Here is a 13,923-nt window from a genome sequence, read left to right as displayed (position 1 = left end):
TACTAAAGATGTTCTTGGAAAGAAGAATTTGTACACATCACTGATGTGTAAAGTATTTAAAATCTAATCCTATTTAAGGGAAAATTTGAAGTATTGTAATCTTCCTATTTATAGCTGGCAGAAGTAGATACAGAGCCAAGTTTTTCTTCACTTGGAAGGTTGAGGTATTCGTATGATAATTGGGAAAAGTTATATGCATTGAAGTGTCCCAGAAGAATGGATGATGTTATTTTTAGTTCTGAAAGTTAGGCATTCTTCGATTTTTGCCTAGTGCTCTTTTGTAACATAATGAATGAAAATGTTTGGACATTTTAGAATCAATCTTAAGTTGTCCATTCTCCCTTCCCTCCCAAAGAGGAAACTATTAACCAGAGTAACAATATTGGATATTCAAGTAATTTCTCCTTATTTCTAAATCTTATTTGTGATTCTTAAATATCAATGAAAATTATTGCCCTTTCATATAATGGATTTAGAAATTTAATTAGGTCCCAATAAGTTGGTATAATGGCACTTTTTTCACATCAATATTCATGTAAGATTTTAATGTTTGTTTGAAAAGCAAAGATTTCATATTCTATGTTTGCCTTTAAGAAGTCATAAACTACAGAGCTCTCAAACAAATCAGTCAGTAAAAAAATATTAAACCATACCAATAAAAATTTCTGAAAAAATTATGGCAACTCAATGATATTCTTTCTTATCTATAATGCACTGCATTGGAATGTCCTTTTTAGTTAATTCACAGGATAGCAACAATTCTATGTAAAAAATGAAACAATTTTGAAATCTCCTCAGAAAACATTAGAGCAAGACTGAGTTCAAAAAATAAATTTATCTTTAATGAGACTTATGAGCTAACTCTTTAGCCATTAAATACCAGGGTAACATTTCCGGACCTCTTCCATCTGTAACTTAGAATTTTAGATTGTTGGCCTTACTTTATGTGTATGATCAAATGTCTACTGTGAATTCCTAGAAAGTTATTGATTGTTAAAGTTCTATGACGTGATTTAAATGTATTTAAAAAAGAATCCTGTGTGAGTAGATACAGTATCCACACATTCGCTAGTGTGTATAGTGTTTAGCAAAGGCACTCAGTATTGTTAAATAAATAAATGAATGAATTAAAATGTTGATATGATGCTTTACGGATTGTCTGCTAGAGAAAGTCCAAGCTACTCTGGGTCAGTGATGCAATCTAATTGGACTTGGGGGTAGGTGGGAGGGTAGAGGACCTGAGTTCAAATACAGGCTGGGCCACTGTTTCCTTCACTCACTCTGTGAATTTAGGCAAGTTACTTAACTTTTCAGAGCCCTGGCTTTCCCTTTTAGAAGCTGAAAGCATTGTGTTGAATGTACTAAGTGACCTCTGGCTTCTCTGGGCTGAAATATCCTTCATCTTATCTTAAGAAAGCTCTTCTATTTCTAGTTGGAAAAAGGTCTAAGTGGCCTGACAACTTGGGGCTACCTTTGCAGCCAATCTTGAGAAATGTTCTTTTTCTCCTTTTCTCAACAAAATACACTCCTAGTCCAGTTACCTTTAGTACTGTACTGTGAAAGAAGTTTTACCAGAAAATAACCTGTAGTTTAAGGCATGTTAAGAGAAACAATTACAAACACAAATGAAAGACACACAAACACAATGTAGCACTGTCTAGCCTAAAACTCAGTTTTTACTTAAAATATTTTTCTTTCTGGATGTCTCTATCCAGTCGCTTAAGTCCAGCCTCTTCTTAGGATGGTTTCTTCCCTCCCATCTTCTCCCCTCCCTTCCCTTTCCTTTCCATCTCTGCTTGCCTCTGATTATCTGAAAAATCTGTGTTGATTACTTTTTTCCAACCATCTGTAAAATTCAGTTTCCCTAAATCTCTGTTAAGAGGTCTAGCAGTTCGTCCAGGATAAGCTGTGTGCCTGTGGAGTGCTTTGAGCACCTCTTTTGGTATATCCACCTATTTGGGTACCTGGCTCTTGTGGAATTGGCTTTACCTCTCTCTCCTAACTCTTGTTTTTATGGTTCTGCCCCCCTCCTGCCCATCCCATCTTCTCTTGCATTCTTTATACTCCTGGATTGTTCAGGTGAGGATGGTCTCATAATTTTGGCAGCCAAGTCTAGTCTGAATCTTTCTAAATAGTCATTTTAACATAGATACTATGCTTAAATACTGTTCATTTGGAAAATCGAAGTTGCAAATGCTCTTAGAAACAGAGAAAGAGAGAGAATTGAGAAGAGTTCTTTCTTTATCCATATAGTTTATTTCTTCATATCATACAGACTCTCAGCTTCCTTCTTTTGGTATTTCTAGCTTTTTAGGAGTTTCATCCTCTTTGCTTTGTATTCTTAAAGAAAAAACAGGGCTCTACAATTTTAGCTTTCTTGAGTCACTAGAGGGTCTTTCCTGCACATGTGCCCACTCTGAAATAATTGGTTTGTCTCCTTTCACAAGGAGTAGTATTTGGCATCAATGTCCAAGTGCAGGTGTCCTATCATATAAGATGGTGCTTCATTCAGAAAACCCAAGACAGTAAAATAAATTACCGACATCTTGGCTCCATGCTCCATTCACAACTGTTAATTTTACAGGGTTATGCTTCCATCTCTGAGCAAGAGCTCCTGGCAGGGACAGCTGCTCCCATGCCCCAGATTGTGCTGTGTTCATCCCAGTAGGAGTCATCAAAAGCAGCAGGAGAGCAGGAAGGTGGCAGTGCATCAGAGAACTGAGCAGTACTGTAGCATGGGCTGGGAGGAGGGAGCAGGATGGGTCTCTTCAAAGTGCTTTTCACTTCCTCCTTCAGTCTTTGTATGGATATGTGCATGATTAACTGGGGAAGAAGAAAAAGTCGATTCTACTGAGAAAGTTGTCAGTACTGCTTTTACTCTTATATGTAGCTTGTTTTCAAAATACCTTTGTGTATCCACTAGCATGGTGATGGACCTAACCAAAAATAGGCCCGTATGCTTGTCCAGAGAATGTCAAAGGGGCCTACATCATGACTACTGGGATCTGGGTCACTGGGGCAGAGCTGGCATGACAGGTGAAAAGCATACTTTGAGTCAGCCTGCTCTGGCTTACCTCCTAAACTGGGGCAAAGGCCAAGGCCGATGCCAAGATTCTGACCAAGCATAGGACTTGGTACATGGTAAACACTCTTTCACTGAGGTTCTTTTGAAGGAAAGTTGCTACATTGTTCAATGCTGTATTTCCCCAGTGCTTAGAACAGTGTTGACAAAAGGTAATAGAAATTAAATGCTTAAAAGTTAAAGGAAGGAAAAAAATGGAGACTATCAGTAGCCATATTGAGGCACGAGGGTGAGCAATGGCGCTGTATAGAATTTTGTATACTTGCCGATACATTTCTTTCTGTGACTATACCTTCTATTTCTGTCCTCTGATTTAATTTCCACTTGGAAAAAAGTCATTTGCAGCATATATTATGCTGTAAATGTTGCCATCAAAAGGTAAAAATTCTAGGTTCTTGTCTTTAGCTAGGATGACTCTACTCACGATAATATAAAACAAATTTTAGATTTAAATTGCTTTGGAAATAAGAAATTCTGACTCAGTGAACATATGCCACTTTTTCAAAAGTGGAAATAATGTTTCTCATTCTCCTTTTTCTTAACTCAAGAATAATGACCATTTTCTTTATTCAAATTTTGAAGGTATGGTATGTTTGAGATTATACAGGAGAAAGCTAGATAATCATTTTGTGACCAGCATTCTAGGTTGTCACATTCTGAACAAATCCCTGGAACTCGTTTACATTTTGCATAAAATTCTCATGAGATTTATTGTCTAAACCTTTACCATACTCTCTGCCTTGAATGTATTAATTTCCTGATCAGACGTGAAATTTCGGGGGTAAAAACAGATTTGCATTTTTTTTTCAACCATAAAGTTTCATACAGAGTCCCTCTCAGAAACCCTGAAAACCCAGTATCTTTCAGAGCCATTTGATTAAAACCTAGAGTGAATGTGATTTGAATTGTCAAAGTACACCTAAAAAAAGGCTGGTTTAAGTTTGGCAGTGGAGCAACACTGAGCTGGGGAAAGGAACACATAGAAAACAATGCAGGTGATTCTGGAAGATCCAAAGGACATTAATTTTCCCATAAAATACTGTGGGAGAGAGAGAAGGCTTGATGTGAACTTGCAGGGTACTGTTGATTCCTTAACTCCCGAAACAGTGCCTGGCACAGAATAAATCACTCAATAAATGTTTGTTGAGTGCTGTGATTTGAAGAACATCACATGAGCTCTCCCTTTTTCCCCCTCTTTTCTCCACAAAGGTTGAAAAGAATGATGACGACCAAAAGATCGAACAAGATGGTATCAAACCAGAAGATAAAGCTCACAAGGCCGCGACCAAAATTCAGGCTAGCTTCCGTGGACACATAACAAGGAAAAAGCTCAAAGGAGAGAAGAAGGGTGACGCCCAAGCCGCGGAGGCCGAGGCGAACGAGAAGAAGGATGAAGCCCCTGTTGCCGACGGGGTGGAGAAGAAGGGAGAAGGCGCTGCTACCGCGGAGGCGGCCCCCGCCGCTGGCCCCAAGCCGGGGGAGACCGGCAAGGCAGGGGAAACTCCTTCCGAGGAGAAGAAGGGGGACGGTGCCCCCGATGCTGCCACAGAGCCCGCAGCCCCCCAGGCTCCCGCACCCTCAGAGGAGAAGGCCGGCTCAGCTGAGACAGAAAGTGCCACTAAAGCTTCCACCGATAACTCGCCGTCCTCCAAGGCCGAAGATGCCCCAGCCAAGGAGGAGCCTAAACAAGCCGATGTGCCTGCTGCTGTCACTGCTGCTGCTGCCACCACCCCTGCTGCAGAGGATGCTGCTGCCAAGGCAACAGCCCAGCCTCCCACGGAGACTGCAGAGAGCAGCCAAGCTGAAGAGAAGATAGGTGAGCACTCGTGGGGGCCAGATGCACTGGGTGCATGGGTCGGGCAGAGGGGTCTGTTCAGAAGGTCTTCCAGGGAGAGAGGAAAAAAGTTAGAAGGTGGTTTCTGGAAATCAAGGGAAGTCATGCTCAATTCTCCAAAGTGGCAGGACTAAGAGCTAAGGTTACCTTCCCAAATATCTCCAAGCCTGAGCGATAACTCAGGCAGGTCTATGTAGCAGCCAGTACTACAGAGATCTGGCAATTATCTTAAGTAGATGGATATATATAGTCAAACTAGATAAACTTGGTTAAAAATATTCTGTATGCTGGTAGACTTAGTTTAATAAGTAATTACTGAGGCTACATGTATTTTATGGGTGAGAGTTAGCTAATGTGATTATCTGACTCTAGGAAGTGTCTGGTATAAATACAGCCAACTTCTTATTGATCCAGATTATCTAGTGTGTTAATTGCTGGCAGCTAAAACATAATCTCATATCACCTTTCCCTATCCCACAATATGTTCCTGGGCATTCTCCCCACCATCAGTTGGTGAGTTGTGTGTGTGTGTGTGTGTGTGTGTGTGTGTGTGTGTGTGCACTCTCAGAGAATGTTAATTGTAATGTTAATTGGGGTCAAACATAATTAGGAAAATAAGTCTGTTGATGTTGCCAAGAACAAAAGAAAAACCCCAAATCAGAATATGCTGTGAAGTCAAACATAAATTATCATTTTGTTATTGAAGACACTACTTTCAGTTATATTCATAAATAACTGAGAATTGATTATGATTACAGAAAGGTACCGGATTCTATTCAGTTTGGAGCTGTAACTTGGAAGTTGGAGTGTTTTCACTATTAGTGCCCAAAGAGCCTATGCAGAATTGGAATAGAATACTCCCAGAGCAAAATAAATTTATCCGACCTTCAACCCTGGGAACTAGATCTAAACCTCACTCCAGCACAACCACAGTGGTAAAGGAGGCCGGCAGTCTCCGTGATCTTTCTCTAATCTAACACAACCCATGAACACTTTCCAACCAAGATCCTCAAGGATAAAGTTGTTTCTCTGCCAGTTTAAAAGGCTGGCTTTACTCTTTTAGAACCCCTTGGATTTAACCAGTGGTATGTCCAATATGGACTGGACCACAGTGTGCTTCCTTGGGAGAAGATCTACTCCATGAGTGTGGTCTGAGAAATGTTTAGGCATCTGACCATCAGATTAAGAAAGTAATCACTGGACATTTGCCTTGATATCCATTTCTCCAAAATTAGATGGCAGATTACTATTTTAGATATTTTTATGTCTTTATCTTTATCTTATCCTTAAAATTCTGTAAGATGCCAGATTACATAAATTATCATTGTTATTAGCATATTCTAGTTCTAGGTAAATCACATGCTTCTTTCTATCAGTGATTCATTTTGAATCTTTATTCTAACTACATACCTGCCCCAGGGGTCAGAACTTGAGATTCAGAAGATGGGAATTTTTCCCTGGAAAAGGTAAGGTATGTGATAAAAATGGGGTATGGATTTTTATTTACTCAGTAAAGCAAACTCTGCTAACTATTTTTCTTTAGATTTAAGGTTTCAGCCTCAGATACAACATCTGAAAATCACTTTGCGTATAGACAGACTACCTGTTGTGTCATTTTCATAAATCTTAGAAATTAATCATACTTTTAAATACAGAAAATATCTGACATTGCTCAGATCATAGTTTTAAAATTGGGATTTCTAAAGTTGTGAGTATAGACACAAAGACATGATGTGATCTTAGGTTTACACTGATTATTTGGATTAACAGAAAGAAGGACTTCTTGAATCAGTGAAAAGTCTAATATATATTTTTAAAGAAATTGTTTTATTATTTTTCCAAGTTACGATAATTCCAAATGTATTAATGAAATATTTTATGTAGGTGTTTAAATATTGAATGAAAACTGACTAAATTTAAATTATAGATAATAATTTGCTTACTCTATTCATTTATTTGATTAAAATTGTGTCTGATCAGTGAAAGCAAATAGAGATCATGCTCTGCCCTAAATTTTATAAGTTCTGATTAAAAAATATCTCAATTAGATTTTATTATATGCATTCGAAGATGATTGAAAGTATAGGTGAAGTTAAACTTGAAGATAATCACAAAGGGCAATTTATCTTACAATGTTTCTTAGATTTGTGCAGGTATTGTCCTCTTGGTTAGATTCTGAAATGCCGCCTGTAGCTTCTTTCTGGACTGAGGGATCTATTAGCCTTGCCTGCTGCATGTGACAAGCACAAATTACCCAGCTGTGATGAATCTCATGGAATCACAGAAACTGAAGGTGACAAGGAGATCTATCATATCATACCAAGACCAAATTCCCAGGGGCCCTGTACTGCATTTCCTCTATCTTCCCTTAGATTTCATTCTAAGCTGGGTTAAAACAGCAGTATTTTCAGCTGGGCTGTACTGTTAGGAAATGGATGGCTACCATGGGTTGCTTTAGAATCCTGTGGCTGCCTGGAGGGGCACAGAGATACAATCTAAGAGGGTACAAAATTAGTCAAAAAAGAAAAGCTAAGAAAATAATTTCTGTCAGTAAAAGGGTCAGACTGGGTGTGGTGGCTCATGCCTGTAATCCTAGCATTTTGGGAGGCAGAGGCAGAAGGATTTCTTGAGGCCAGGAGTTCAAGACCAGCCTGAGCAACATAGGGAGACCCTGTCTCTACAAAAAATAGAATTAGCTGGGCGTGGTGGTGCAGGCCTGTAGTCCCAGCTGCTCAGCAGGCTGAGGCAGGAGGATCACTTGAGCCCAGGAGTCTGAGGTTGCTGTGAGGTATGATGATGCCACTGCACTCGAGCCAGGCCAACAGAGAGAGACCCTGTCTCAAAAAAAAAAAGAGAGTCATAATTTTAGATTAAAGATGATCATTGCTTTAGTACATATGGAAATATTTTATAAATTATAAATGTTATTTATTTTATTTCTTTTGCTACTTATGGATTTGTTACAGGTGGATGCCATTTGCATTAGGACCTTTGAAGTTGACTACTTTTTTCCTTTTTATTTTTCTTTTTTAATCATCCTACTATAACTTCCTCTCCCTGCTTTGCCAGTTTGCCTGTCCAACTTTTTATGTGCCTAAGACTAAAACATTTTCATGCACTCCTGATGATGACTCCTTTACAGGAAGAAGAATGTTGAAAACACTGCCCCCTTTAGCCCTGAGGAGAGAACTTCCAAGCCCCCTTTAATGACTATGTCCTTGGGGTCTTATACAGAGAGTGTCAGTGTGCTCTTTGACTCTCAGTGAAAGAATTCTCTGTTACGTCTCCTGTTCTCCATGGTAGCCTACTGACTTTCCCCAAGAGAGGAGTCCAGAATTTCTGCTGTGGCCATATTCAGTGATGTAGTCGTACCGAGGTAACCTGTCCAGGTGGCTGTCAATACGTGATACTGACTAGGTGGCTGCCACAGGGTGTGTGCCTGATGCTAGTCAGAAGTGTAACTCTGAGTCACTCTAAGATGTTCTGTAGGTTGATCCTGGCTATATTCTATTTCCATGGTCTCATATGTCTTTCAAATTGGGATCATCAATAATGATCTGGAAAGGAGGGGAGTTTCCTTTTTCCATTCGTTGTTCAAATAGAAAAATAGACTTGGTGTCTCCCTACCTCTCTCCCTCCTCCCTTTTCTTCTTCCTGCTTCCCTCCCTCCCTCCTTTTCTCTCTTCCTCTTCTCCTTTGTTCCATTCTTTTATTCTTCCTTCCTTTCCCCTTCCCTTTATATTAAGTTTCTGCTGTGCTAGGTATTGGGGTCACAAAGATGAGTAATTTATGGTCCTTTGACCTTAAGGAGTTCTCATTTGATAGTGAGGGTGGGATGAAATTCACATAGTAGTGTTGAAAACAATCACATTAATAACAATTAAATTATACAAATAGGTATGGAGAACTTCCATATGCCAACATTCTTTGGGACAAAATATGGATGAGACAGAGCTTCAGGGGCCAAGATACAGTTTGATGCATGCTATGAAAAGTTTTATATAATGTGTGTCTTGATAGTCCAGTTATTAGCCAAAAATATCAATGCAAGATTTACAATTTCCAGAATGATAACTATATGTAAGAAAATGAAATGCTCAGCCCATATTTCTGGATTTGGGAAAATTGTTTGTGTTTCCCAGAACAATATTTTCCCTAAGGCCCAAGGTAACCATCCACTTTTTAGCTTTCTAGAAGATACAGCCACTTCCCCTGAGCTGTGCGCTGGATGTGAGATTTCCCGAGAATATTTACACTTATTTGGCAGGGTGCCTCATGAGCGGTTTTGATTTGAAGTGTGGTTTCAACCACTTCCCAAATTTATACACAACTCATAAAGAGTGAAAAATCTTGGTTGTGAAAGTCCATAAATGCTGTTTATAAGACCTGTGCACCCTGTCAGATACTCAGTAATATGCCTTTTGAGTACTGTTGATTATTAAGCTTTTATGGAGCCCTTTTACATTGTGAGAGCAATGACTTTTATTGGCTTTTCTTGACCAAGAACAAATGGCATTTGATAATATTTCTCTATTCTTACATTGCAAGAATAGGGGCAAAGCAAATGGGTCTTCTGCCCACGGACAGAGTCAGTGAGGAAATAGGGGTCAAACAGAGAGACCTTTAAATCTTCACCTTCACTTTAGCCCTACTATTCTTTACCTCTCTTTTAAGGTGTTATGTTTTATCTCCATTTCTGCATTTTCTCTATATCTTAGCAATGTGACAATCTGATTTTATTGGGAAATACCTACCAGGACATTCCTAGGGCATTCTCTGTCCCTTGTGCCCTGTAAGATAATGCAGAGAAAAGAACATTGAACTGAACTGAAGGGAACAGGGTTCTAGCCTCAATATTTCTACCAAACAGCTGTGAGATCTTAGACAAGTTATTGCTTCTCTTGGCCTCAGTTGTCTTATACTTAAGAAGAAGACTGAGGATAGTTGATTTTTTAGGTTTTTTCAAGGGTTAAAATATAAAGGTCTAATAATAGGTAACATTTAATAGACTTATATTAAGTGTCAGGCCCTGTGCTAAATGCTTGTGGGGATTATCACACTTGATCATCATAACCACTCTGTGGTAGCAATGTAGTTGTGTAATTTTTCCTTCCTCTTTTACAGACAAGGAGCCTGAGGTTTAGAGAGATATGGCATTAATAATTGTCAACAGCTAGCAAATGTTGGACCAGGAGCTGAACCGACAGTCTGAGAGGTCACATACTGACCCTGACACCCATGCAAGTACTATTCTGGAAGAAACAAAGAGAAGAGAGATGTCTGCCAACCCTAAAATCATGTTCTAATCTAAGAACATCTCTCTTATTTGTATAACTGGATACTCCAGACTCTTGCCTGGGAATTATTAGTGATGCATTTGCCGATGGGCATCCAGCAACTGCCATAATTCCTGATCATAATTCCTGCACAGCTCTATCACCCCAGAATTATTGGGAATATTAAACTAGTTCTGAATCTTCAGTTCTTATTCCAAAAATGCTTTAAGTGCTGTTTTATTAGACCTAAGAGAGCTATAAAGATCAGTTGAAATTGATTGCCCTTAACAGGAATAACTAACGCCATCAAATATGCCAGGAGGAGCTGAAAATTAGAAATTGGAATTTTCATATCTCAATCAGATGAAAATCGTTTTATTTATTATAGATGATTCTTACCCTAAATTTAGCTTATCAGAATTAGTATATACTTTTTATATTCTTGTTTAGATCCCCACTCTCCTTTGAAGTGGATTTCCAAAAGACCTGGTACCTTTATAACTAAAACATTAAAGAACTTAACAGAAGAGACAAATTAGAGAGCAATCGCTGTCTCTTTAGTGGAAAAAAAAGTTAGCAAACAAAAGAGAAGATGAAGAAATGTGTTTTAGCATCAAAAAACTCACATTTTTGAGGCCCTTTGTCCATTCTTTCATAGCTAATCTTATTTTTTTTTTCTGCTCAAGCAACTTTTATTTTTAATTACCCAAATGCGTACTGACCTTCGTATTGGGACATAATGGAAGACACCAAAGGAAAAAAAGACAAGAGTCTTACCCTCAAAAAATTCAAATCAATTGGACACACACTGCACAAGACAGTAAGACTCAAGGATATTTACTGAGTAGCATTTGAGTAGTGCAAGACAGCTCAGCACAGAGTAAACCCACACAAGGGGACACTATCATCTACTGTGACAAGGGGTGGAGGAGAGCAATTGGAAAATACATACTGGGAGGTAGAAAAGCATTGGGCCTGTGTTCTAGTCCCCAAGATACCAGTGGCTTATTATGGCCCTTGAGCAATTAAGCTCCACCTCTGTAAACTTCAGTTTGCTCAACTCTAAAGCAGAAGGTGAGGACTAGCTGGTTTCTAAGGTCTTCCAGCTATAACAAAACAGGATTCTAAAAACTAATGCAGAAAACTGGGTGAAGTGAGGATATTACAGGAAAGTGAAATCACAAGCACAAAGCCACAGAGGTAGGAAAAAACTAGCTGCTTGTGCATGGGCAAGGTGTGTTGTAGGACAGCAAGGAACTTAAGCCTATTTAACTATTCTAAAGATTGTGAGGGCCATAAACTTAGAAATTGGTGAAACAGAGTGCTAAGCCAAGTAAGGGACCCTAACCTCGGGCCACAGTGGAGAAAAAGAGAATGTGCTTCCTGCAGTCAGAATCAGACTTATCTTCGTGCTGCCCACCTTACTTACTGCACATTCTCTATGTCTTCGTGGAACCCCTTCCCTAAACCCACACACCAAATACAATAAGGAGAGGGTGTGGTTACAGAACCCTCTCTCTAGATTCGCACAAGCAGCCCCCCTTTTGTGCGCCAGGAAGCCGAGAGCCACTGCTGAAAAGATGGTGGTCAATCCAATGAACTTCAGCAGGCCTGGCACGGAGGGCAAATGTCTCTCCAAGAAGGTCGTAGTGATGGGTTGCACAGGGACATCCACAGACTCTGGTTCTGACTGCCAGATTTCATCCTCCGGAATCTTCCCCGTGGCATGCAGGACCTCTCGGGCCACTCTCTCCCCAGCCTCCACAGCTCCCTCCATGTAGCCACTCCAGTGTGTGGCAGTCTCAGTGCCTGCAAAATAAATCCTGCCCACTGGTTGGCATAGTACCCTTCCATATTGAGTCATGATCTCAGGAGGGAAGTAGGTTGTGTAGCAGCCCCCAGAGTACTGCTCCTCACACCAATTCTTCTCTTCATAATGTAGTGGCTTCAGAGCTTCTTGGGAGCCCAGAACTTTTGCATAAAGCTCACAAAGTTTCTTCATCCTTTCTTCTTTGGTAAGACGTGCCAGCCTTCTGGCTTTGTGGGCAAGGATAAATCCCATTATAGCAGGATAGCTGCCATCAGGTTTGGTATCATCCAATGTGTAGGCAATTGGAGCTTCCTCTCCTTCAATAATCATGGTTCCACAGTAATCCTTTTTCCTCCAGAAGGGCTCTTTATAATAAACTATACACTTGATGACTGAACCCAAAGGCACATGAATGATCAGCTGGTTTCTCATCATTGGCAGGGGGTATTGAAATGAATCTTCATGCCCAGAGTAGGAGGAATAGTGCTAATCACATATTTAGTCTCATAGATCTCATGGTTTAGGGTCTTCACAAGGATATTTTCTCCTGTGTAGTCAATGCTGATCACAGGCCTCTCTAGCTTCACTCGGTCCCCAAGAAGCTCCATGATCCGCTCACTCACTTGACCAGATCCACCCACAAATTTCCTCTCCTGTCTGTTCAGCATCCTTGCTCTATGTTCCATCTGCATTCTGTTGTTGAGCTGCTGGACCTGGTGAAGTTCTTCCTAAAGCTCTCCATAGCTAATCTTAAATTATTACTATCACCCTGTAAAAGAGGCTAATAAATAGAAAGGCATGTTCCTCCTTCAATTTTAAAGTTATAAAACTATATTTGAAACTAAAAACAATATTTCTTCAAACATAGAATATTTTTCAGATGTTAATACATATTCATCATATGTCTTCTCTTTTTTTTTTTTTTGTCTATGCACACACACTTGTACACACACGTAAATCCCAGAAGTATTAAAAAGAGAAGGAAGAAGAAACGAGCAGCAGGGGTCACACAGTGAGTCCCTATGAGTGGTCATCACTCTTGTTTTGTTCTCACAGCCATAGCTTCATTAAATGAAGAATGAAAAGTTTGCTCTATCCAGACCTAAATGGAAGGGAAAAAAGAAGCCAATGGGGCTACTTAAAGCTGCAAGAACTGTGTTCTTGAAAATCTGTCAGGATTGTATGGTTTATAGCATGTATAAAGAGGTCAGGAAGGTTTGAAAGAATATGTAATTTTTACATCCCTCTTAACCATATTTGAATTTTGTGTTGAAAGAAAATGACTAAATCAGGTGCTAAACCTCAGACCAATTCATATAATCAAGAAAATTTGAACCACTGCCATCTTCAAAAAAACTTTAGCCAGTTACTGACCTCACTGCAATGAAGCTTGGCTCTCTAAGCAAGTAATTCATTTTTGGGTTTGTTTAAAAGAATTGTCATAAATTATTTTTGAATGGTGAATAGTATAATTTTTTAATAGATCCAATATATTATAGGATATCTGTGGTGCAGTAGCACTTTATCTTCAGCATAATGGACTGAACACCACTTAAAATCAAGACATATGGTTTGTTGTTCAAATTCTGTTGATATCAAGCCAGGCTTTCCACACTTAGGGCTTAGTTCTGACATCTGTCAGTGTGTTCAACTAGGTATTCTTTACCTCTCAGCTTCAAAAAACAAGTTCACAGTGGTAGACCAAGGAGGCATCTTTAAAGTGTGGGGCATATGGCCTCTTAGCCACCCATCCTCACTCTTCTGTACTCCCTTATTTTCTTAATTATTAGAGAGTGGGTTTATGGGATGGAGCTGATAGTAGAGAATTTAGACAGAGGGGCAAAGAATCTAGGAAGATTCAGTTCTAAGAAAATTTACGATTCCACTGGGGGCCCAACAGACAGCAAGAACACTTCAGTGG

General features: G+C 39.5%; 2 protein-coding genes across 2 annotated transcripts in view; one reads left to right on the top strand and one right to left on the bottom strand.

Annotated features, from left to right (window-relative positions):
• Nucleotides 1-13,923, top strand: part of GAP43 (growth associated protein 43) — a 100,342-nt gene that overhangs the window by 47,769 nt on the left and 38,650 nt on the right. Inside the window, exon 2 of the mRNA XM_045540225.1 lies at nucleotides 4,292-4,898. Coding sequence (XP_045396181.1) covers nucleotides 4,292-4,898 — 607 coding nt within the window. The remainder of the gene's footprint in view (nucleotides 1-4,291; nucleotides 4,899-13,923) is intronic.
• LOC123643282 (amine oxidase [flavin-containing] B-like) lies at nucleotides 10,872-12,670 on the bottom strand. The gene is given in 2 exon segments (XM_045558746.1): nucleotides 10,872-12,448; nucleotides 12,451-12,670. Coding segments are annotated over 2 exon segments (1,152 nt in total). The 3' UTR covers nucleotides 10,872-11,516.

The sequence above is a fragment of the Lemur catta genome, chromosome 1 (assembly GCF_020740605.2).
Source record: "Lemur catta isolate mLemCat1 chromosome 1, mLemCat1.pri, whole genome shotgun sequence".
In the NCBI taxonomy this organism is placed as follows: domain Eukaryota; kingdom Metazoa; phylum Chordata; class Mammalia; order Primates; family Lemuridae; genus Lemur; species Lemur catta.
Note: the sequence above shows the minus strand (reverse complement) of the source record. Positions and strands in the feature narration are given on the sequence as shown.